This window comes from Alosa sapidissima, chromosome 6 (assembly GCF_018492685.1).
Source record: "Alosa sapidissima isolate fAloSap1 chromosome 6, fAloSap1.pri, whole genome shotgun sequence".
NCBI lineage: Eukaryota > Metazoa > Chordata > Actinopteri > Clupeiformes > Clupeidae > Alosa > Alosa sapidissima.
The window spans coordinates 4,280,167-4,306,726 of record NC_055962.1 but is presented as its reverse complement, the minus strand read 5'-3'; the positions used below and the strand labels follow the sequence as shown (position 1 = coordinate 4,306,726).

At 41.4% G+C, this 26,560-nt stretch overlaps 1 protein-coding gene across 2 annotated transcripts; it reads left to right on the top strand.

Annotated features, from left to right (window-relative positions):
• The first annotated feature begins 9,048 nt into the window (after nt 1-9,048).
• ccn6 (cellular communication network factor 6) lies at nt 9,049-26,538 on the top strand. 2 transcript variants are annotated; one of them, XM_042094639.1, is made up of 5 exons: nt 9,049-9,166; nt 10,455-10,734; nt 11,024-11,266; nt 12,110-12,282; nt 25,366-26,538. In XM_042094639.1, exons 1-5 carry the CDS (start codon nt 9,119-9,121, stop codon nt 25,645-25,647), a joined length of 1,026 nt encoding a protein of 341 aa, XP_041950573.1. In that variant the 5' UTR covers nt 9,049-9,118; the 3' UTR covers nt 25,648-26,538. The 2 variants fall into 2 exon arrangements, with proteins under 2 accessions (XP_041950573.1, XP_041950572.1); XM_042094638.1 differs by having other exon boundaries at nt 12,089-12,282.
• The last annotated feature ends 22 nt before the right edge of the window (nt 26,539-26,560 follow it).

The following is a 26,560-nucleotide window of genomic DNA, read 5'->3' as shown; positions in this document are numbered from 1 at the left end:
TTCCCACATTCAGATGGAGTCACACCTGCAGCGCGCGCAAACACAGACGGCTGCTTGCTGCTACGATCAACTGGCAGCACTGCATGCTGTGGATAATATAACCACAGGGCTGGGTGGAGCCTCCTCCCGGAGGGTGGAGCTAAGTTTGTGTGATCATCTGCGTGAGCTCCCTCCCACATATACTCCAGTCTCAGTCTACCCCCCCCCCCCCCCTCTCTCTCTCTCTCTCTTTCTCTCTCTCTCAAAGTTTCTATAGTAGACTTTTGAGATATGAGCAGTGTTGCCTAACCTCAAAGAGCAGCAGAGCAACTCACTGGTGTTATAATACATTGAGGGGAAAAAAAACAGAATGATACAAAACCCCTCTCTCCGTGCAGAGAAGCATCTCATTCACTCCCCAGACCAAGTTAGCCAGGACAAACTCCAACAGGGTTTCCCGCAGCACTTTGCAGTCAAACTACGTCGTCAAAAAAAAAAAAAAAAAAAAAAAAACGTGTTACTTTGTCCTGTTTTCTCCCTTTCATTCCGAACCATGACCAACGTCAATCTCCCTTCTCTGCAGAACACATTAAAAAGTAAGAAGAAACGTGTTATGAATCGAAAAATAATCAGATTTTATAATCTTTACATATGTGATATGCCTCCGAATCAGAACTAGTGAGCGGAGCTGAGCGGTGCAAATATCTCGCTCCTCGTTCAAGAATCAGTCAAATCGCGAACAGCCACAGCTCCGTTTAATTGTCAGATCAGGTGTGATGAAATGCGTTCATATTCCACTTTTTATGTCATAAACATTGCAGGCCTATGGAAAAGTTTAGTGGCAAGGTTGTCAATGATCAAGTTGTTGCTTCAATTTGTGTTTTAATTTATGCAACGCACGCACCGATGTTGGGTTCATCTGTTTGGCGCAAGTTTAAAATGTTTAGCCGACTGCGTGATTTGTCATTTTCGTTCTTTTGGCAATTAATCCCGACTGGTCCCTTTAGTTAACGTTGCCAAGCTTGTTTGTTGTTGCATTATCAGTGTTGCAGTCTTTTAAAATAAATGTTCTGAGTGAAATATATTGCCGTTGCTCTTAGTTCTTTGGTACCGGGGAGCTAGATTGACCTGGCGCGAATTTGACCGGAGAAGCGGCCGAGTAAACAGCCACCTGCTCTCAGTGACGCGCAAGACTGACAATAGACGGGCCTAGGCGTATCCGTGCCTACGCGTATGCTTTCTAAATTATTTAGCTAACTCCATCCAACGAACTTAGGCTATATGGCCAATATCTTTTAAATGTAACGGTCTTGGTTTTATTAGGAAGACAGTTGGGCATACCTCAGACTCGTAGTGTGAGCGGTATGGGAGCGGAACAGAGCGGCCACTCCGACCTCTAAATTAAAAAGCGCTCCGCGCTCAAATTCCATCCATATTACACAAAACTATAAAATGATCTAAACTTCATTCACTTTCGGTGTATAGATCAGGACAGACTTGCGGAACAGGCTGCAGGTCAACAATCTGACAGCCTGCATGAAGATAAGCATTAATGGTCCAATAGTAATACAGTGCAATTACCAAAGGGCCCTTGAAATGATCTTTGTAAAGCCAAGGAGGATGGCTTGTAACGATGCTAGTTGTCAGCTCTGCCATAAGTAGTGACTGATCACATTTACACATTTTGTTGTTTTGCACTTTCTTTTGCACTTGTTCTATAGTTTGTAATAGTCTTTGTTAAAATTGCACAAATGACACAAATATTTTGAAATATTTGTATACTGTTGTATAGTTTGTTTCGTGTTGTTACTTTGTTAACTGTTATTTTGAGAAGCTGGTTATTTATTTAATATGTAGTGTTTAATAAATAATTGTTAAATATACAGAGTCTGTAGTGTATCGCACTTTCAAATATAGATACATGGGAATAAAGAAAATAAAAACAGAAAATAAATCACCTCCATTATCAACAAACCACTCTGTCAGTCGCCTCCGTAGGAAACTGACATTACTCTAAAGAAATGCAAATGCTCCCTTTTGCTCACACACTGATCCAGTAGATCCAGTACTCCCTGGGATGCCATCATGCCAGCACTGGGCCTGAGCCTCAGGGACAAAGGCTGCAGAGGAGCTCCCAGGGAGGGGATTAGGAGTGTCCCTCGGGACGGTTAAGAAGGTCGAGTGGGCATAGTTCCCCTGCACAAACATCACATAACGCTTTGCGTTTGTTTGTCCCAAATCATCAGCACATCCCCTTTTTATGCTGGTGTTAGGTGGACCACTTTAAGGTCACATGACATCATCCACGGCCCACGTACCTGATTTTTGACCAAAATGGCCGCTGGGTTGTGCGGATAACTGGAGAGGGCTGAAACTTTGCATTCTTCAGTGAGGTGTGGGGATTTTACATGCTAGCAACAACAATACACACAAACAGCTCGAGGCACACACCCCTCCTACTTCATCTCAGGCCACTGGCAGAATGGACAATGTGTGCGTTCGCCTGGAAATTACTGTGCCTGTCACCCTGCTAATAATAAGTGGTGCTCTAGTGGCGCCCTGCATTTTTGACATTAAAAAAACCTAAATAGATACTTTATTGATCCCCAAGGGGAAATTCAAGAAACCTACATAGACTATTATTGTACTTGTGCTTTATTATTGTTGTATGATATTGTACTTGTGTATGTATGATGTGGGGTGAAATGCATTATGTGACATAAACACCAGCCAGAATTGTGTTTTAAAAACTTTAAAAAGCTGAACACCATTACAGACTGAGGTAAATACTTATCTGCTGTACAAATGTCAATCTCAGTTTTAAACTATATATGTTCATAGTGTTTATAATGTTCATAAAGAACAGCATGTTTTTCCCCAGTGTGAAAGCATGGCATGTCATGGGTGAATCAATGGAAATGGCGTTAGAAAGGTCTGAGCCTGGGGTAACGAGGTCAAATCTGGCAGGTCTGGCTAGGTATGCTGGTGGTTCAGGAAAATCAGGAAAGTCTTTGCCAAAAGTGGTAATTTAGGGAGTTTTGAGACAGATGGAGGGGAATTGAAGGGGGGAAATTTCCATTGATAATAAGTAGAGATGCACCGATATGGAATTTTAGGGCCGATAACAATAACAGATACTGTATTTATTGGTTTGTTGTGGCCGATACCGATACGATAACCGATAATATTAGCATACTCTTGAAAAAGTAAAAAGTTTTTTTTTTTGTGAAAAGTGATTTGGGGAAAGCATTTAATAAGCATAATTGTATTGCAGTAATTTTACCTACCACCAAATGATGGACAGAACTCATAATAGTCCTCAATAGTACAGCAGTCAACGTAACAGTAGCCTAGCCCTACTGTGGCTCCTTTAAGTGAACCTGACGTCAGTGAATTGCGAGTGAGTGGCTAGAGAGTATGAATCGTTTTCATTTAGGACTAAACACTCATAAACGGCTCAGCTGGGAATAAGCTACAGTATAGCGACCAAATCAGAGTTTGTGAGGGAAACTTTTTTTAAGGTTTAGTTTCAACTGCAGGTAACTAAATAAAGCTGCAACTCCTCAGACTGTATCTTATGTCCATCTACTCTGATGCGCACAACCTGCTGCAGCAGAAATGAAAGGGGTTAGCCCCGAAGGTTTTAATAACTTATTATGATGACCTGTCTGGAACTGAAGCAGGAATGGTTAGCATACTTCTAGGTAATAATACAAAACCCAAGCTAAAGTAATGCAAATATAATACTAAAACACAACTTAGAACTAGGCCTACTTATGTACTCGTCCCACTAACCAGTTTGTTTATTAGTTTCCCCTACCAGCGCGGTAAAGTGCAAACACATCAGCACAAGACTACTCTAGATAGGGCTGAGCTCCACTCTGGTGAGGTTAAATGGCGGATCATTCACGAGAGGATTTTGAGATGCACAGATTCCCAAATGAACACATATCCACAGAATTTGTTAGTGGTGAAATACATTCACACCGCTGACATTATATTGAGGAAAAAGTATAGCCAACCAAGCTCAAGTAGCTCAGTGTAGCCAGAAGGACCTTATGTAGGCCTAAATTAGGAAAAATATCGGCGCAAATTATCGGCCAGAATTCTGTTATCTGACCGATAATAATATTTTCATTTCTTCACTTATCGGCCAATAATATATCGGCCGCCGATATATCGTGCATCCCTAAAAATAAGTGGAAACTAGGAGTCTGCTGTAAGCCCATTTGTAGACCACAGTATTAGGACAGCCTGGTGCACCTACTGTAGTGCACAGAATGAGAAACAGATGCATGGGTGTGCATAGACCGCCCACTAGAGGGTCAGGGGGACATCCTTCATTAGACTGACTGAGATATCTGTGATCACTTCACCATTTGATCTTTGGTCACTTTACCATTTGGTCTTCTATATAGACCACTATGGCAAGCTCATCAAACCCAACTATTTGACTCAAACCTAAAGAAGGCCTAACCTTGAGTCCTATCCAGAGGGCCACAGTACTGACCTCAGGCCATTAGGATCTGACCCTGAGAATTAAGTTGAGTGGAGCGTAAAAGGTTAAACCACATAAACCACTGAGACCTGTTTACAAGATCTTATCTTACCAAACAGTGTGTCAGGAAACAATGTCTGTCTGTTTACAGCCTTCCAACAGTCTAGAACTGCGGCTCAAGATGTGTCTCCGTAACGACTACTGCTCTTTGATCACTATTGAAACAAGCTTTTGTGTTTGCACTGCATCCAGATAGATAGATAGATAGATACTTTATTGATCCCCAGGGGAAATTCAAGAACAAGATAGGTGAGTGTTCGATGGGTTTGGTTATACAGGTTGTTGCATGTAGCCAGGAGGCAATTTGCCAGGGGAGATAGACACCCCCACTGGTCTATGTGTCCCTGTCTCTGTCATTACCTCTCTCCTGAGGCCATGAAATGCACCCAACCCTCATAATGATTAATGCTGCTTAGGTTTATGATTATTCAGTCATTTATTTAAGGTACTGCAAAAGGGTAGTAGATGACAATATGATATTCTTGATAATTTGATTTGAGTGCTTCTCAGATACAGTGTTAGTCAACTAAAATGATTCTTGACCATTTATGTATCAACCAAATTAAATCAGGGAGTTCACTTCATCAGAATATCTATACTGCAATCATGTATGTGGTTGATGTAGTGTAACAATTAGTACAGTATTACTAAGATGGGTCAATGTTCCAAGAATCTGATTTGGGTCGAGAGAGTGCAGTGAAGCGCCCCAGTGTGGCATGATGTAGTAACTGCATTTTTATGCAACTAGATTACAGGACTTACACAAGGTCGTCTGTACGTGCCTGAATGATGGAGTCAGTTTTATATTGAGTTGCTGGAAATACATGTAACTGGCCTTGTGTAAGGAAGAGGAGGAGCTATGGGGGCAGCTTGTGTAAGTTTCAAAGGGTTGTGCTGTGGCGTGCATTTACTCCCCAGCCCCCCACATTGGTCATCTGGGTTTGATGACACACACACACTGCTATTCATGGAAAGCCGCATTTGAAAACATCTAGATTCATCAGTTAACAAAACCAGTGAGGACAGGCAATTCTGGTTTCCCGAACCGAATTCCAGTCAGATGAATTTCGAATGACAAATGATATTAAGTAGAAAATGGTTAAAATTTATATTTAGTCCATAGGAATGCATTTCCCTAAGCATTCATGGCCTCCAGCACTTGGCTTGATGAGATCAGTCTGGAGCTAGGGAGGACATAGGTTAAGTTACAGCCACTTGTTATTATAATCCATCTCAGACATTTTGTGGGAAAGCAATGTTCTCTTGGGGCGATGCCTAGTTGTAGACTTGTGAAAGAGTACATTCTTAGCAAAAGGTGGGTTCACATTTATACACACGCTATTTTGAAATTTAACCTAAACTAGCCAAAATTTCTTGTGGGGTAGAAATAAAAAATCTCTTTTGTGATCCTGGAAACAGATTCAAAGTGCAATCAGCAGAAACACTGAGTTCAACACACAGAGCAGCAGAGGAAGGCCACAGACCTGCATAGGGCATGCTGTATGTGTTGCCCTGCTAATCAGGGGTGAGGGGCGGCCTTGGCACGGGTGCCAGGCACAATACCAGACACCACTGCCTCTGTTCCTGACAGCCTTTTGCTTTACTTATCAAAGATGTATAGCCATATGTCTATTATCAAATGTAAAATATTCGATGTTATATGTAGACACTGTATACTAAACGGTTTTGGTGTGAATAGTAATGCGAATTTAATTAAAAAATAAATAAATAAATAAATAAAAGTTCAATTAAACACTTTAGCAAAACAAGGTTCTTCAGTCAAACATAAGTTCCGAAGCATAACTGAACTGGTTGAACTTGTTTAGCAGAGGAAAACTTCTGATAAGCATTAAATTAGGTAACAGCCTACCAACAAATTTCCAGTTACAATTTGAACATCATAATAACTGATATTGTTGTGAAACCACAAGATTCCTCTCAAACAGTTCTTGTCCACTCAGACACATTTTCCATAAACATTGTAGCGTTCACTGGTATTTAAATACATGCAAAGAAACTTTGACGCAATTATGTGTTTATTACGGTTGTTGCTGGCCACAACCACGCCTCACAACCTCTTTACTCAAGCACACACCAGACACAAAACTCGCTTCTCACAGGCATGGAAAAGGGGTGGCACCCCAACATTGGCCCAGGTAGCACAGCCTATCACCGAACAGTACACACATTAACCTGCCAAACATATTATACGATGATGCAACTTACTTAACCGGTATTACTTACAGTAAATGATGTTAACCCAATAATAATAAGAGTCCGGCCTGTGGTCATATCCCAATCCCACTCCATCTCTCTTTCACCTGCTCACTTGCTGTCTGCCTCTTCACTGTCCTATCATAATAAAGGCAAAAAGGCCAATATTAGGGCAGTCAATGGATTAAAAAAATAATCTAATTAATTACATACTCTGTGATTAAAGGAACCGTATGTAAGAAATGTAATTCAATTAATCATAAAATGGCCCTGATTTGTCAGTCGACATTAGGAAATCATGCTAATTTCAAATACTTATATCACTGACAACAGTAGTCCGGCCAGGATATCGTCATTTAAAAAGTGAAGTTGCAACCCTCAACTCCTGTTGATGTTTACATATTTGTGTTTTAGCCTGATCCGCCACCCTCCACCTATCTAGTAATCACAAAGTCAGTAGTGTTTCGGCATCTGGGTTGCCAGCTCTGCTCTAGTTACCACATCTGCGGTGTACACCGCTCTACAGTATTTTGAAAGTGATTGTAGTACCAGTTTTGGCCAAAATCCTACATACGGTTCCTTTAATTAATCTAAATTAATTGCATATATAATTTTTGCTGTGAAAGTATTTTAAATATTTAAATTCAAATGAATCATTGAATAATCAGCATTAGTGACATTAAAGTTAAAAAACTCTTTTATTATTATTTTAATAATGGCCATAATAATCTATGATATGACCTAATATGCTGAGGAAATAAATTCAAAAGTGCTTCGGGAAGAAGTTTTTTTCACATACAAGGTATTTCAGGCCACAGATATAACCTAGGGGATACAATGAAAATAAATAAACACTCCCCTCAATGTCAACACTATTTCTTTGCATTGATGTGTGACTTTAGAGTTGATGAACTCAGGTGATATGCACATTTTTATCAACACCATCAGGCTCTTTTTTAAATGTTCCAATCAATGATCTAGGCAGCACATTTTCTTCTCTCTTCTTCATTTTACAGTCTAATGGTTACTGACTACAATGGCTCAGGGTCAAAGGTCATACAGAATCGATTAATCTCGTTATTTTTTTTTAATCAGTTATTTTTTTCTCAAATTAATTAATCAAAATGAATCAGAGCAGCCTTAAAGAGCATTTCACTGAGGTTATCATGCAGGCACCTTCCTTCTTTTGTGTTTTGTTGAATTATAAGACACCTCCAGAGAGCTCAACAGTGGTGTCTGGCATCCCAGACTCACATCCCTCAACACTTAATGATGGGGTCTATCAACAAATTCTTGGGTCATTCCTCTTTGTTGCTGTAGCTGTTTAGGACCTGATCAGCAACTGGACAAGACAAACCACAAGCCCCCACAGATACCAACAAATATCAACAAACACTAACTAAACAGTTCCTTTTTTGCAGCTCTTTTCAGTGACCATCCTAGAAAATCAAAATCCAACAGAAGTGTTGTGGCTGATATAGCTACAAAGGCTTTCAGGTCTCTCCACTGGGCTTGTGTGTCCTTGTGTGGAAACACTCCCTCTCACACATATCCCTTTGGGTCTTAACAGTATATTAATCTAGAAAAATACACTAAAAAAATACACTGAAAAATACACTGCTGTTCAGAAACGCAGAACTTGGTTAAACACCATTGTTTATCTTCACAGTGTGCTGTATAACTGACCGGTATTCAATGCTTGGCCGAGAAAAAGGGAGAGAGAGGAAAGTGAACTGCATGTGAGACCTCTTGAACCAGAGTAAACACTTAAGGAATGTCAACTCAAATACATCCAAGTCCACCAAAACAAGGACACAAGACCCCCTTACTGGGGAGAGTGATCATGTTTGTGACTAAAGGCGGACCTACTTAGACAGCCTTTTGGTCAGCTACTTCTGTGGAGTCTGTGCAGTGCATGTGCATGCACGGTCCACTGACACTGTCCCAAAGACGCATGATTTGTTGAAATGTGAACGAAATCCCTTGTTACTGAAAAATGGGAATGATTATCAAAATAATATGTTTTTGGGGGGGCGGGGGGTGGTGCTGACGTGAACGTTTTTTAGTGGTCAGCAGCAGGAGCATGCAACAAGAGTAAACAAAAGCTGGATGTGTCCTTTTTCTCAGGCGAGCAGTGGTTATGAGAAGAAAAATGTCTCCACAGGATTTGCGCGCTGACTAAAGGTGTTTGGAGAGGAGACAGAGGGGAGCTTTGTGTCCCTCTCCAGCAGGTCAGTCCTCTCCCATACTCTCTTTCTCCCTCTCCCAGCTCCCTCGCCCGCCCGCTGCCCCCTCCCTCTACTCGCCTTCCCTCACTTTCTCTCCGCGCTCACACGGCGCTGGCTCACAAGCCCGAGCGCTTATAAGATGCTATCGCCACACTGCCGAATCCTCCTCATCGTTCTAGCTCACCAGGTAAGGGCTGCTGCTTCCATTCATGCTCTCTTCACAAAGCTAGAGCCAGGGCCCCCACAGGGCCACTCTGACTGGGTAGCACGTGGGAAAGAGCTCACCACCGGCTATTTGGGACTAATGCTCTCCGAAAATCCATGTACTCTAAACAGCCTGTAAGATATATCGCTTTGATTGACTTATGAAGTGTGTTTAAACTGTAGTAGCAAAGGGCCCTGTATGTGTGTGTGTGTGTGTGTGTGTGTGTGTGTGTGTGTGTGTGTGTTTGTGTAGTGGTGTACTGAGAATGTTTGCCGTTTAAGAGCTGAAAAGTTTCAGTACATGTCTGGACTTTCCTTGACCCATTCCATCTATCATAGTCATCACATAATGAGGGGAAAACATGATACAAGTGCCTCACTGTTGTTCTGATCCATGCATGTGTTATCTGCTGATCTTGCGCGGCTAACTGTTACTCCATAGGGGATCCTGCAGGGAGACAGGAGTCAGCTCTGCTCTCACACCCTGAGCTGAGCTCATTCAGTAAACTTGACAGCAAGGCTTCAGATTTTTGGCATAGCCTCCCGTGGCCCTGGAAGCAGCACAGTGTCAGAATCACTCCGTCATCCTGACAGAGTCCCTCCCAAAGCAGTGGGAGCTGCTACTAATATCAGCCATATCTATCTTCTCCTGCTCCATCTATGTCCTGTCCTGTCCTGTCCTGTCCTGTCCTGTCCATGCGTATGACCGGAGTGCCGTGTTTTCCATGGGCTTGGCTGCAATCTCAACGGCCTCCTTTCATAGCTGAATGAATGGGGAAGGAGCAGCCTTTGCTCCTGTACAAAGACGCTGCTTGTGTACATGTGAGGTTGTGGGACTTTTCAGTAGCCCCAAAAAAACAGTAGTGAAATTCAAGAAAATTTGTAGAAAATATAAAAATAGCAGGGAATAAGTCTAATGTGCAATGTTTTGCTATCTGATAAAGCACTTGCTGCCCTATGGGCCAGGGTAACGTTTGTTTGTACTTTAACCGGATCTGAGGTTGCTATTTTGGTTGATAATAATTTCTAAATAAAAGATATAAAGATATAAAATAAAACCATGCCGAGCAGATGCTGATAACTTGGAAAATCTTATGAGTGAGCTTTGAAGAGACATGTTTGTTCAAGCAGAACAAGACCTGAACATAACTGAGAGGAATGTACATATTCTTAAATCATTAGTCAATGTCAATCCAGGGTAACATTACTTATTTGCCTCATCTCTAAAATGGCATCCTGCTTACGTGCCCTCCTGTGTTGTGCGCCAACAGTACCTCTGCAGGGCACAGAACCATGCCCAGCTGCCAGCGGTGCGGGGGGCAGGTGGCGCCGTCGAGCGCAAGCAATTCTGCCAGTGGCCGTGTAAGTGCCGCGCCAAGCCCCAGTGTGCCCCGGGGGTCAGCTCCGTGCTGGACGGCTGTGGCTGCTGCAAGAGCTGTGCCCGTCAGATCGGCGAGGCCTGCAACGAGAGGGACATCTGCGACCCGCACAAGGGCATGTACTGCGACTTCTCCCGCGACCAGCCCCACTACGAGGTGGGCATTTGTGCCTGTAAGTACAGTTTCTTATCAGTTCCATGGGAAGCTTGTGCCTGTTGTGTGTGTTTGTTTCCACTGCTTTGAAAAGGCTAATGACCTAACAGCTACTTTGTAAATAAAAGTTGTATAATGAAAATAATTCCCTTATGAATAATGTGGAGATTCTCAGTCACTGTTGTAAGGTATACAATATACACTGAAATAGCATTTAAGGTCAAGAAAGGAGTCCCCTATCAATGAATGATAGACTGTATGATAGATGAAAAACTCACATCTGAATTTGCCTTTGCTATACTTTGCAGACATGATGGCAGTGGGCTGTGACCTGAACGGAAAGCACTACGAGAACGGCCAGGCCTTCCAGCCGAGCCCGCTCTACAAGTGCACGTGCATCGCTGGAGCCATCGGCTGCACTCCCGTCTTCATCCAGAAGCCCACAGGCCTCCTGGGTCCAGCGTCGCTCCAGGCCAACGCCCCGGCCGGCCTCCGCAGCGCACAGGACCCCAGGAAGAACCAGCAGGATACAATCTACAGGAGCATGCCAGGTGTGTGTTTGCACAGAAAACCAGTTTGAGAAAGGGCCACTTGTCCCACTTAACTGCCGCGGAATGTGAGGGTGTGCTGGGTAGACACGGGCCGAAAAGCAGGGACCGAGAGCAGGGGAGGTTTGCTTGGCTTGGCCAGCGGCATGTAGAGAGTCGGGTGTAGGCGACTGTGGTCAGCACATCAGTGGTGTCCTAGTTCATGGGGCTCTGGTAGTAACAGCCAAGCATTTACAGAGAGCTGCTATTCATCCCTCCCTCTCACAGAAATCATTCCTTGAGGCACTAAGATTAGCCATACTTTACTTGGCACGGGCTAAAAGAAAGTGTGGTTTCTCAGGGTCTGAGGTAAATGTGAAAGCAGAGCTGATTTCAAAATATATCTAATAACTAGAATCAACACGTTCAAATAACACAGGATACCAACGGCCCAGGGAACATCTCTCCTTTTAATGTGGTCTAACAGAGACGATAACAGCGTCTGTGAGTGAATTCATACGCAGCCAACAGATAAAAAGGCACTGGACATGCTCTCGTTAATCACCTGTGAGCAGGGTCAGCTGGTCTGAAGATACCCTAAGTCTAGAACCCCCCCCCCCTTCCTTCCTTCTCCAGTGAGGACAAACGGTTACTGATAACACCTCCCATTTTACACATGGCCTAATCCTGGCTGGGCCTTTCAACGTCCACTTGCAACACATAGCATAATCTAGGCCCCAGGCTCTGCATGGACAAACCCCTCTTAAGCGTTTGGCGTCTGACACCGGGGGCTTGGCCTGTGCACTGGGTGTTCACACGCTACCCTTTAATTGTAATTACTGAAAGCTTACAGGGATCCTCCCTTAGCCTGGAAGAAGAACTGCCTGGTGCAGTCCACTCCCTGGAGCCCCTGTTCCCGCACCTGCGGCATGGGGATCTCTGTGCGCGTCTCCAACGACAACGGCAAGTGTGAGATGAGGAAAGACCGGCGCCTGTGCCTCCTCCGGCCATGTGACAAGAAAGCGCTGAAGAGTATGAAGGTGAGCAGACGCTAAAGCGTGACACAACACACACCTTAATCTGAACCAGGCAACACAACACAACACTACACCAACCCACTATGAAGACACACACCTTAATCTGAACCAGGCAACACAACACAACACTACACCAACCCACAATCATGGCCTATTAAAGGGGGACACACAACTGAGCTCAGTTGGACACTAACACTGACTAAATAGGGCCTTTAAGCGCTATACCAGTTATTACACAGAAGACCAAGCAGGACATCATGTCACATCAGGCACAATTTAGTGCTTTGGGACTCCTTTAAAATGCAGGCACACATCTATCTATATGGCAAGCTGTAACCAGAGCCACTAACTACACCAGGAGGCATGTACTGTATGAGCATGGCAGGAGATGGCATGAATGCAACCTACTGACACAGATACAGCTACCACTCCCGTACTAAAGCAGTACATCTGAACTCCACTACAGTAATACAGCTACCACTCCCTTACTAAAGCAGTACATCTGAACTCCACTACAGTAATACAGCTACCACTCCCGTACTAAAGCAGTACATCAGTAGTATATTATCATGAACTATCTGTCAAAATAAGCCCCGCCCCTGAAACGTCATAAATCACGTCATAACCACGCCTCCTTTTTATGCAAATTAGCCACGTGGTTGTCGCCACGTGTTGTTTGTTATTGTTATTGTTTTGTGAGTCATGTGACAGTCATGTGACTGGTGTCAAACCCCTGGGCGGCCATATTGGATGTAAAGTCATGTGACAGTCATGTGTCTGGTGTCAAACAATGCCACGCCCCCTTGGCATCCATATTGGATGTAGTGTCATGTGACAGTCATGTGCCTGATGTCAAACCCCTGGGCGGCCATATTGGCCCCCAAACCCCCATGTGTGTTTTGTGGATAATGGGGGATCAGATAAACTTTGTAAGAGTTGTATATGTTTAGTGGTAAATGGGGATAGATCTAAAGTGTGCTGCTAGCCCAGAGGAAAGAAAATGTTAAAATGAGAGCTCCTCTCTTTCTCAGTTGTTTCTCCTAGACAATAATGAGATCACAGTGATATAAAAATGAGATTATTGCTTTTGTCTCCCGCTTCTCAGGTTTGTCTCTGGAGCAAAAGAGTTAAGTTATCTCAGTGTAGACTCCCTTTAATATACAAATGAGATCTCATCAATTTTTTAAATAATGCTCAGTGTTGTCTAATTTATACATCTCATATTTTACTCAGGCTGATCCACCAGAGAGCTCTCTCTGTAAACTCATGCAATTCTCATTTCAGATCATTTTGGTAAATCTCAGATTAGGCTCCATCAGTTCTGTAAAAGAGATCTCTTCACAAGCTTGAACCGTTCTCATTCTAGTCATCTCAGTTTAGTCCTTTTTTGATTTACAAAAGAGATCTCAGCAAAGGCTTATACAATACTCAGACTTGCTCAATTTATATATCTCATATTTTACTCAGGCTTATCCATCAGAGAGCTCTCTAAGTGAACTAATGTAATGCTCATCCAGAACTATTTGTTTTATAAATTAGTCTGATCTGTAAGAGCCCTAGCTGTTGTACAACAATTCTCAAATGATTTTCATTGGCTTATTTGTTTTAATTGCACATATTTTCAAGTTCACATTTGCAAACAGTAGGCCTAACCATGTGATGTGACCACCACACATGACGATGCTCTGACAGACCTCTGAAGTTCGCCTACAAAAAAAGCTACCATCTATGCCCATACAAGGAGATCACCTGTTAAATTCTCGCGCAGGCCAGGGAGACGACGAAATCGGAGAGGCAGACGTTTTCCTGAACGCACTTTTGTCTTCAACCTTCGAGTAGATATTATAATCAATGGTACGTGAAGGCGGCACAATTTGATTTTTGCTACCCCAGAGCTAACTTGCGACTTGTTAGCAAGTTAGAGAAATCAAGTTAGACTCCAGAGGTCTATGATGGTCGGACGTGACAAACTCGCGTGCAGAAGACTCCTACCAGAAAATGCAGTCTAGATTTGGCGCCCAGTGAAACCAATTGAAACGGTGTGTGGGTATGAAGGATTGTGCGGAACTTGCCACCACGAAAACTCAGAGAAGGTACATTAACATTTTGGTAATTTGCTAACGTTCTTGCATATTTTTAGACTCAATATATCATTGAACAACCTGACGAAGCAGCACAGAAAGTTAGCTAGCTAGTTAATGTTAGCTACTTGTAAGTTACATCACTGGCTGTGCCGCTTGTATATAAAGCTAACGTTAGACAATTTAACGTTGCTAGCTTACTTTGCCTTATACAGCTTTAGTCTGTATGTTTTGAATGGTGTTAAGCCATGCTGTAGCCAAAATGCACGGAATTTTAAAATGTCTTTGGGATGTCAGTCAAGATGACGAAGCTAACGTTATTGCCACTGGTTTAAACTGGTTCCAGCTCAATTCCACTGAAAAGAGGCCGGCAGCTCTGGAAGACTACGCTAGACCATCAGATCAAATTGCTGAACAAACAGCGTACCAAAATGGTAAGTATATTTTTCCCCACAATATGTTCTCACTTTTGTTTAACCTGCTATAAATTACAGCATATTGTAACAGGAGTGAAAGGGCATTCTTGTAACCCAGGTAAACTAGGAAGTAGCGTTGCTGCGGTCGAGGGATCGTGAAATAGGCAAGTCAGCATCTGCAGTCATGAATATCTTACCAGTCAACATTTCTTTTGCAATTAATAGAATCTGTAGCATGCAAATCAAACCAGCTATTAGCCTAATATAAAACCATGATATATCTAGGTATGGTGAAGGGTATGTGATGTGGGGTTATCTATCTATCTTTTAATGACAAAGGCCAAGGGAACATTATCAGGATGCATAGTATCCTGAGTCCATTCAATAACTGGCCTTTAAAAATAAAAATCTGCCTGCCTCTATGGGATTTTAACATAGGGGGTTCCTTACTTATGCCCCCTGTATTTTAAGGAATAACATTTATTAATTTACGATACCTGGTTCATTCACAAAGAACATTGGTGTGTTTAAAGGTTGGATGTTATGCACTGTGGAACGCTCTGCGGATGGACAGCTGTGGAATCCGCAAAGGTCAAGAAGGCTTTTGTTACGAGGGCTGGAGGTTCCAAAACATCCATGAAGCTGGGGTAATTTTCTCTTATTTTAAATTATTTCCAATTGTGGTGAGCATTATTGGTGGGCTTTTTATAAAGGGTAGGCCTCTATTGCACTAAAATTATTCAACCTTTATACAGTTAACATCAAACTGTGTAGCTACGAAAGCTACAAAATCACATTGTCATAGAAATGATAGAGGCGAAATTTCCACTAGGTTTTATGAAGATATTTTACAGATGGGCTGAACATACATCAAAAGTAAAAAAAATGACATGGCCAAAATGATTAACTCACCAACAATATTTGTTGTATGGTGTATACCAGGGATCACCAAATGGTGGACCGCGATCCGAGTCCGGACCGTGACGTGATCCTATCCGGACCCAGACCATAATAGCCTAATTTAGATTTTCACGTAAGATTTCAAAGCTGCGCTAAATGTTTCGTTGGTTAGGATAACAGCATTTACTTCAGGAGCTTCAGGAACCATCATTTCGCTTGCTGCTACTCAGCCAGTGAAATCTGTGAATTCTGATAAAGTCGAGTCAGTGAGTAAAGTAGCCTACTATGGGGAAGAGACTGATAGCCTGAAACGAGCGAGGAGAGGAGACGGGACGAGAAACAATCAGATGGATATCTAAGTTAACGATAAGTAAGTTATTTTCAAATCATTGATTGCTCAAAGAGGAGGAAGCTAGACAGCGAGAACAGAGCTTTATATAACGATACGGGGGCAATACCACGCAAAACTGTCACGTCCGTAACGCCAACTAGGCTAAATATGGATGTGACAGTTTTGCACAGAATTGCCCTCGACCTCTTCTATTCTGAGACAGGCGATTTTTAAAAGCGCCAATTTGAAGCACCTCTACTAGACAAAGCATATTGAGCAAGCATAGGGTAGGCTAGGCCCATTCAACAGTGAACTGAGACCACAGAATATTTTACGATTTAAGAAGGCAATATGATTGATCCACCACAATCTAGTTAAGCCAACATGCATTCACTGCCCAACAACGTGATGTTCCTGGGTTTCCAGGATTTCGGGTCAACATAAAAAAAATAAAATTAAACTTGCTGATTAATGGGTTCAAGGAACCAGCCTTGTCTCAGCTCAAATTTTATTTTAAGCTCACGTTAAGATCTTTAAAATAGCCAAGGCTACTCAGTTTTTCTCCCCAATCACTCTTATCTTGCCTTATTTCTCCTCATTTCGAATGTTGCCTTTTAGGCTACTTATTTTATTTCACATTAAACATTAGGCCTAGGCCTACAATCTTCTTGAATTTCCCCTTGGGGATCAATAAAGTATCTATCTATCTATCTATCTATCTATCTACAACTAGGCTCCATCCATCCATCCTAATATTATATATACACAGTGGCGATTCTAGACATTTTTAACAAGGGTGGCACTAGTGAGGCACTGATTCAAGGGTGGCATGAGGCAAAACATCCAGATAAACAGAAAGGGATTTCTATTGGCTGACGCCGTGGACGTCATCCAATCACAGCGCTCTATTTTGTTAGAGAGTCGGGCCCCCTTAAGGCGGGCTTAACAGGATGGCGACAGTCCTGCGACAGTGAACAACAAGGAAGGTGGCTATGGCAAACGGTTATGCACAATGTTTGCACACATCCACAATACACTCCTTCATACCAACCTCAAGTTTCTCAAGAAACTGATGATTAATCATCTAATCGGAAGACATGGAACCGGTTATGGTTGCCCTGCAACAAGTTACCCCACGTGAAAATTTAATTAATAATTTGCCCAGACTTGTTGTGATCATAATATTGAGATTCAGGAAGATGAAATTGCTCACATACACAATACACTCCTTCATACCAACCTCAAGTTTCTTGAGAAAATAAACAAATAGACAAAAAAGCAGGTCAAATTATTGTAACAGCTACAAAAATAGATGGCCATAGAGTGGGGGAAATGTCTTGGATGAGTATATTTTGTATATCTTCATTTACAGTAATATAATAAAATTGATTATATTTTAATGTCCCCATGATGGAATTTTTTTTAGAACAGCATAGCCCAGTGACAGACAACTTAGATAATTAACTTTAATATGTTTGTATTACATTTTATTCAAGTACAAAGACATTTTATGTGAGAGTAAGGTATTTGTGTTTTTTTGTCCTTAAATTTATGAGTATGGTGTTTGCATCTGGTTTCCCTAATGTATTTGTGCTAATTTCACATCTTGAGCCTGTTTCTGTTTATCTGGATGTTTTGCCTCATGCCACCCTTGAATCAGTGCCTCACTAGTGCCACCCTTGTTAAAAATGTCTAGAATCGCCACTGTGTATATATAATATTAGGATGGATGGATGGAGCCTAGTTGTAGATAGATAGATAGATAGATAGATAGATACTTTATTGATCCCCAAGGGGAAATTCAAGAAGATTGTAGGCCTAGGCCTAATGTTTAATGTGAAATAAAATAAGTAGCCTAAAAGGCAACATTCGAAATGAGGAGAAATAAGGCAAGATAAGAGTGATTGGGGAGAAAAACTGAGTAGCCTTGGCTATTTTAAAGATCTTAACGTGAGCTTAAAATATAATTTTGGCCATGTCATTTTTTTTACTTTTGATGTATGTTCAGCCCATCTGTAAAATATCTTCATAAAACCTAGTGGAAATTTCGCCTCTATCATTTCTATGACAATGTGATTTTGTAGCTTTCGTAGCTACACAGTTTGATGTTAACTGTATAAAGGTTGAATAATTTTAGTGCAATAGAGGCCTACCCTTTATAAAAAGCCCACCAATAATGCTCACCACAATTGGAAATAATTTAAAATAAGAGAAAATTACCCCAGCTTCATGGATGTTTTGGAACCTCCAGCCCTCGTAACAAAAGCCTTCTTGACCTTTGCGGATTCCACAGCTGTCCATCCGCAGAGCGTTCCACAGTGCATAACATCCAACCTTTAAACACACCAATGTTCTTTGTGAATGAACCAGGTATCGTAAATTAATAAATGTTATTCCTTAAAATACAGGGGGCATAAGTAAGGAACCCCCTATGTTAAAATCCCATAGAGGCAGGCAGATTTTTATTTTTAAAGGCCAGTTATTGAATGGACTCAGGATACTATGCATCCTGATAATGTTCCCTTGGCCTTTGTCATTAAAAGATAGATAGATAACCCCACATCACATACCCTTCACCATACCTAGATATATCATGGTTTTATATTAGGCTAATAGCTGGTTTGATTTGCATGCTACAGATTCTATTAATTGCAAAAGAAATGTTGACTGGTAAGATATTCATGACTGCAGATGCTGACTTGCCTATTTCACGATCCCTCGACCGCAGCAACGCTACTTCCTAGTTTACCTGGGTTACAAGAATGCCCTTTCACTCCTGTTACAATATGCTGTAATTTATAGCAGGTTAAACAAAAGTGAGAACATATTGTGGGGAAAAATATACTTACCATTTTGGTACGCTGTTTGTTCAGCAATTTGATCTGATGGCCTAGCGTAGTCTTCCAGAGCTGCCGGCCTCTTTTCAGTGGAATTGAGCTGGAACCAGTTTAAACCAGTGGCAATAACGTTAGCTTCGTCATCTTGACTGACATCCCAAAGACATTTTAAAATTCCGTGCATTTTGGCTACAGCATGGCTTAACACCATTCAAAACATACAGACTAAAGCTGTATAAGGCAAAGTAAGCTAGCAACGTTAAATTGTCTAACGTTAGCTTTATATACAAGCGGCACAGCCAGTGATGTAACTTACAAGTAGCTAACATTAACTAGCTAGCTAACTTTCTGTGCTGCTTCGTCAGGTTGTTCAATGATATATTGAGTCTAAAAATATGCAAGAACGTTAGCAAATTACCAAAATGTTAATGTACCTTCTCTGAGTTTTCGTGGTGGCAAGTTCCGCACAATCCTTCATACCCACACACCGTTTCAATTGGTTTCACTGGGCGCCAAATCTAGACTGCATTTTCTGGTAGGAGTCTTCTGCACGCGAGTTTGTCACGTCCGACCATCATAGACCTCTGGAGTCTAACTTGATTTCTCTAACTTGCTAACAAGTCGCAAGTTAGCTCTGGGGTAGCAAAAATCAAATTGTGCCGCCTTCACGTACCATTGATTATAATATCTACTCGAAGGTTGAAGACAAAAGTGCGTTCAGGAAAACGTCTGCCTCTCCGATTTCGTCGTCTCCCTGGCCTGTGCGAGAATTTAACAGGTGATCTCCTTGTATGGGCATAGATGGTAGCTTTTTTGTAGGCGAACTTCAGAGGTCTGTCAGAGCATCGTCATGTGTGGTGGTCACATCACATGGTTAGGCCTACTGTTTGCAAATGTGAACTTGAAAATATGTGCAATTAAAACAAATAAGCCAATGAAAATCATTTGAGAATTGTTGTACAACAGCTAGGGCTCTTACAGATCAGACTAATTTATAAAACAAATAGTTCTGGATGAGCATTACATTAGTTCACTTAGAGAGCTCTCTGATGGATAAGCCTGAGTAAAATATGAGATATATAAATTGAGCAAGTCTGAGTATTGTATAAGCCTTTGCTGAGATCTCTTTTGTAAATCAAAAAAGGACTAAACTGAGATGACTAGAATGAGAACGGTTCAAGCTTGTGAAGAGATCTCTTTTACAGAACTGATGGAGCCTAATCTGAGATTTACCAAAATGATCTGAAATGAGAATTGCATGAGTTTACAGAGAGAGCTCTCTGGTGGATCAGCCTGAGTAAAATATGAGATGTATAAATTAGACAACACTGAGCATTATTTAAAAAATTGATGAGATCTCATTTGTATATTAAAGGGAGTCTACACTGAGATAACTTAACTCTTTTGCTCCAGAGACAAACCTGAGAAGCGGGAGACAAAAGCAATAATCTCATTTTTATATCACTGTGATCTCATTATTGTCTAGGAGAAACAACTGAGAAAGAGAGGAGCTCTCATTTTAACATTTTCTTTCCTCTGGGCTAGCAGCACACTTTAGATCTATCCCCATTTACCACTAAACATATACAACTCTTACAAAGTTTATCTGATCCCCCATTATCCACAAAACACACATGGGGGTTTGGGGGCCAATATGGCCGCCCAGGGGTTTGACATCAGGCACATGACTGTCACATGACACTACATCCAATATGGATGCCAAGGGGGCGTGGCATTGTTTGACACCAGACACATGACTGTCACATGACTTTACATCCAATATGGCCGCCCAGGGGTTTGACACCAGTCACATGACTGTCACATGACTCACAAAACAATAACAATAACAAACAACACGTGGCGACAACCACGTGGCTAATTTGCATAAAAAGGAGGCGTGGTTATGACGTGATTTATGACGTTTCAGGGGGCGGGGCTTATTTTGACAGATAGTTCATGATAATATACTACTTACATCTGAACTCCACCAGGGCTTATATTTCACTGCGGGATTGCGGGTATTGCGCATAATTTGTTCAAGTCCCGCAACTCTAGCCATCATAATGCGAGAAATTCCCGCATACACTTTTACAGCCTGTCTGATACTAACCCCCCCCCCCCCCCCTGAAAAAAAAACAACACTCTCACCAGCCACTATAGATATATAAAATGATTAAAATGTGCTACTGTCCAACTACTATCCATGATTAAAATGTGCTACTGTCCAACTTTATCTAACTACACTGTGTAGCCTACATAATCTGATTTTAATATGTAGGCTACAGATATGTAGGCTATATTTAACATTTATTTTCTATTTGGTCTGTTATGAAATCATGCCCATTTAAGCACAGCTCAGTTTTAAGAAACTTAAATACATGCATGCTTAGCATTTTGTGAAAAGAAATCATTAAGGCTACATTGACAAACTCTTCACCGTGAGCTGCCTGTATATTCTCCGATTCTAATATTTACAGATCTAGGCGATTTAAGCACAGCTCAGTTTTAAGAAATGCAGCCGAAAGAGCATGTTGAATTTTGCTATAATTTATTTCAAAACCGGATTACTCTGGAACAGCTAACTATACACGGGAATGCATTACACCTTTGTGTTCGGTAAGGTCTGCTGTTTATTCTGATATATGCAGAGGTGGAAAGTAACTAAATACATTTACTCACGTTACTGTATTGAGTAGTTTTTCTGTGTATTTTGTATTTTTTAAGTAGTTTATAAAATCGGTATTTTAAATTTTACTTGATTACTTTTTGAGTGAAGTATTGTACTTGCTACATCAAAAATCCCATCCGTTACTTGAGTAAAAAAAAAACTAAAAAAAGACTAACGAAAACAGAAAGGGAGAGAAAAAAAAAATCGCGCCCAACCACTAGCCTAGTGATAATGATCAGCATGTACTGTAGCCTACAACAGGACATGAATCAAGCTGGCGCCATGCAGTCTTTCTGAAAGTGATGGAGCTGGATCACGAGATGAATCAGATTAGCCTAACCTATAAAAGTGTATTTTTCGCTATTCCAATGGGTTGTCTCAGTTCGTTTTAGCACCAATGATTGCGGAGATATTCAAGCAAACACCATGGGATTTCATGTTTTGACGTTTGTGCTCACCTTTCTATGGAAAGAAGTTTATTAGCAGTTGTTTCCCCTCATTTTGATGTCTCTCTTTTTCCTGTTTTGGCCTTTGTTTTTAGTAACCTGACTTTGCTTTCTTGGCGAGAAACACATTGCACCAGCAGCACAACAATTAGCGGTCCACTACTAGCAATGCTCAACTAAATAAACAAAAGAGACTACCTTATGAATCGTGCAGGCGGACTAAACCATTTAGCTCTTTAGCAAGGGAGAGTGAGAGTGACCTTAGACAGTTTTCACTATGTTTTGTAACGTTATACAAAATCCAGTCAGTCAAACTTTACATTTCGTCTGACATTCATTTTTACATTTAATTTGGAAGTTAAAATATTCAGGTAAAATAAATATATGGCGGAAATAAGTATTGAACGCTTTTTTTTTTTTTTTTCCCCCAGTAATTAGCCTAAACTTCCAGTGAGTCTATTCAAAATTTTCACCACACATTATATTAACACACATATAAAAAATCCAAACATAAGAGTTTTGTGTATTAAAGTGGAATGACACAGGAAAAAAAGTATTGAACGTGCCTACTGAAATTTCTTCAATACTTTGTGGAAAAGCCTTTGTTTGTAAAGACAGCTTCAAGACATTTCCTGTATGACAAAACTTATTAGTCGCAGTATCAGGTGTGATTTTGGTCCATTGTTCTAAACAGATTCCAGGGGTCCCTCTTGTGAATCCTGATCTTTAGTTCCAGATTACTTCCAGAACTGTTTGAGCTTTTTGCTTTTATCCATCATGAAATGTTTCTTGTGTGACACCTTGGTAATGAAAAACCTTTTTATAGCCCATCAATATGTAAGCTACTAACCAAGCTTATATTAATTTGCGCAGATAGAAAGGATAACTAATCTCTAACTACTTACAGATTCCAGCTCGTTCCTTCCCTTTCCTTGCCTTAGTGCTTTTTCTTAGCGTGTTCAATACTTTTTCCCTGTGTTATTCCACTTCATTACACATGACTCTACTTATGGAGTTGTTTGGATTTTTTATGTGTGGATTACCTGAGTTATTACTAATGCCTGATGAAAATGTTGTGCCCCCTGTATTCCACTTTTCAAGGGCCCTCTCCTCCATTGCCCTATACTTCCCACTCCCCCCCCCGGTTTCGACGCCCTTTAATCTGCTGAACCTTCTGCTCGTTTCCAAATATAAAAAAAACCTCTGCAACTCAACATTGGCCTGCCTGCCTCAGCTGCCTGTGAGGGGCTTTTCAGTTGTGCTGGATTACTGTTCACTGCAAAGCGACCCAAGGATGAGTGCAACTAACTTTGAAAATCAACTACTGCTCAAACTTAAAGGAGAACTCCGGTGATTTTTCACATAGATCTCCATTTCTCAACATCCTTATCAGGCAAGTATCTCCACTCGGCGGCCATATTGCAACACTTTTTGGGCACTTATCGTACATCTATTTCGGCAGAAATGCGTGTGCGTAAGGCTTCACGACACCAATCTTGCTCCAGCAGCGAGATCACAACAGATGATTGGCACGATGTCTTCACAACACACCACATGATTGGCTCAATGTATTCACATGTCAACGTTTTGCCACGGAAGGGTTGTGATATGTGTAGACAACTTTTACAAACTAACCCCATGCATTACTATGGAGGATTTTTTGAGTGCTGTATCTCCTCATTAGAAAGTCTCTGGTAAAACTGGTTGTTCTGGTACCCACCCCCCCCAAAAAAAGTAACTAAGTAACTTTTACTTAAAGTACATTTTAAATGAACTACTTTTTACTTTTACTTGAGTACATTTTCAGATCGGTATTTTAACTTGTACTTGAGTAATATTTCATCAAGGTATTGGTACTCTTACTTGAGTACAATATTTTCATACTTTTTCCACCTCTGGATATATGGTTTGTCATGTGTTGCGTGAAGAGTGTGTAGGCCTACGATATTCCACCGAGACGAATGGATGTGGAGATGGGCGCAGAGAATAATTATTAAATCTCTTGAAGTTATTGTTCTCTGAAGTTATTTTTCAACTGTTTATCAGCAAACAGTGGCTAGCTAGCACCGTTTAAAAGCTGAGAAAAGGCTCTTTCATGTGACACACGTGTGATGAGTAGCCTACTTCTCGAGGAGTTCAACATAGAAGAATGGGTGAATTTGGACGCACTTCATGCTTGTAGTGACATAAAGCTGAAGCGCTGCATGCTGCGCAGGAGACTGCGGCTCACTGGTAGTTATTATAGGTAACTTCAAATCAGCGCGATTTACCCTTATAGGCTACTGCACATTACAAGATCTGTACGAGATGATCCGCAGCACTGAAGTGAGAAATGATTTAACTCTTTGTGTAGCGCTTTTTTCCGCATTTCAACCTGTATATTGGCGTGGACACATCCTTCGGTCCCCACTCAAATCTACGCCCCTGGCTTACACAAATAGGCTAAGCAACCATGGCAAACTTTTACATCTGGAAAGAGCTCCTTGGTAACTATCCTGCTAGCTCAGGTCACGTCAACACTTGATCCCAGAAAGATTGTCTTCGACTTGTTAGTTTTTTGAACATTTATTGTATCTAATAACATAGAAAACATAATGATTTGCATCCACATATCCTTATGCACTATGCACAACTTTTATTCACTAGCGACTAGCCTAAAACCGTCAGGCTGAAGGGAAACTCTCACGTATTTTCTTAAAGTGACAGGCACTCAATTACACCTACTCATCACCAATGTGCACTCAATTAGACCTACACACCACATTAAAGATATGCCTAAGTGTTATAGGTTAAACGTCAAAATGAAGCATTCAAATTACTAAATATAGTTTAGCTACTAGTAATTACTAGTAAAATGCTATAGGCTACATTAAAAATACATTATTAACTAAATACACTCTATATGAATTTAAAAATATATGAAATAGAAACATATCACATAAGCCATCATTTTTAGTGTGTGTTTGTGTGTGTGTGGAGAGAGTCAAGCAGAATCTAGGATGTCCACTATTGTGAATGATCCCACTACAGTATATATTACTGATGATGTCAGGGTGGTGGGGGCACCAAAATCAAACACTTTTTAAAAAAAGTATCGAAGAAGTATTCTTGACTTGGTATAAAAATCGACCCCCCCCCCCCCCCCCCAAATTGTGTAAATCCCCTCTACATGAATAACCTAAGAGGGGAATTCCCCCCCATTTTGAAAAATGAATTTTAAGCCCTGGTCCACTACAGTAATACAGCTATCACTCCTGTAGTAAAGCAGTACATCTGAATTCCACTACAGTAAGTAATACAGCTATTACTGCTTTACTAAAGCAGTACATCTGAACTCCACTACAGTAAGAGAGCAAAGTAATATGTGGAAGACATCAGCCTTGTTACTCTCCTCTCTCTGCACTCAGATGCCACGAGGGAAGACCTGTCGGCCCAAGTTCCAGGCCAAGAAGGCAGAGAAGCTGCACCTGTCGGGCTGCTCCAGCACCAAGAAGTTGCGGCCCACCTACTGCGGGGTCTGCACGGACAAGCGCTGCTGCGTCCCCAACAAGTCCCGCATGCTCACCGTGGCCTTCAAGTGTAAGAGCGGCACCAATGTCAAGTGGAAGATGCAGTGGATCACTTCCTGCGTCTGCCAGAGGAAATGCGGCGACCCGGGGGACATGTTTTCAGAGCTGTACCTACTCTAGGACCTCCAGGCCCACGTCGCCGCACGCCGTCACAAACAAACCCCCCGGGGCGGCTCCTGGCCCACTGTTGGCAGCAGAACGAGCTCATTTCTGAAATTACATCGGCCCTGAATTTAGGGTTTGTCCAAGATAGCACAGGGTCTCAGATAGCCTCATGTGTCTGCGTTGCAGAGTCCTTGAAGAGAAAACAATGATGGTATTCAGCCAGGTTTGCGGGGAGTGTTGGGACATGTCATGAAGCACGTTAACTGACTACACTGAACATGCACCTCTTTATCTTCAAAGACTCAAACCAATCTGCCCCAAGTTAGTAAATCTGCTATTTTTACATAGCCCTTCATAGATTAGCATTGAAAGAGAGTTTCTATAAAATGAGTTGTAGTGTTTGCATTAGACCTTCAAAGGCAAAAGGCAGAAGTTAGAGAACTGATGTAAATCTTATGTTTACATCTGGAATAACACAAACATCGACAACATCAACCCTTCTGCCATCCTAGCTAATATAGTCAAAACTACTACCGTAATAGCAGTAATGTCATTATCAGCTATCCAGTGAGTATCTATGTGAACGTTTACAATACTTTTTGTTTGTTTAAGAAAAGAACATGATGACCTGGCACAGACCACAGCAAACACTACCTGAAAAGACACCTGTTGGTGTCTTGATTTTGCAGAACAGGGCTGTAATGACATTGTCTGGTTAGATCATTTCCACTTCCACTTCTTCTATGACAAGGAGGCCACACATAGAATACTGTATTAAGTAAATGACAACCTTTCCAAACTTGGATTTTCTTTTTTTATTGTATGACATTTTCCAACAATCATTTTATTACACCCACCTTCACAAATCTGTGACAAAAATGTCTTGTTTATTATTTATTTTTGCTTTATGAGCCAATGACTAATAACC

Coding starts and splice junctions, on each gene's coding strand:
- ccn6 (XM_042094638.1), top strand. CDS start 9,119: ATGCTATCGCCACACTGCCGAATCCTCCTCATCGTTCTAGCTCACCAG. Junction 9,167..10,454: donor TCATCGTTCTAGCTCACCAG/GTAAGGGCTGCT, acceptor GTGCGCCAACAG/TACCTCTGCAGGGCACAGAA. Junction 11,267..12,088: donor AATCTACAGGAGCATGCCAG/GTGTGTGTTTGC, acceptor AATTACTGAAAG/CTTACAGGGATCCTCCCTTA.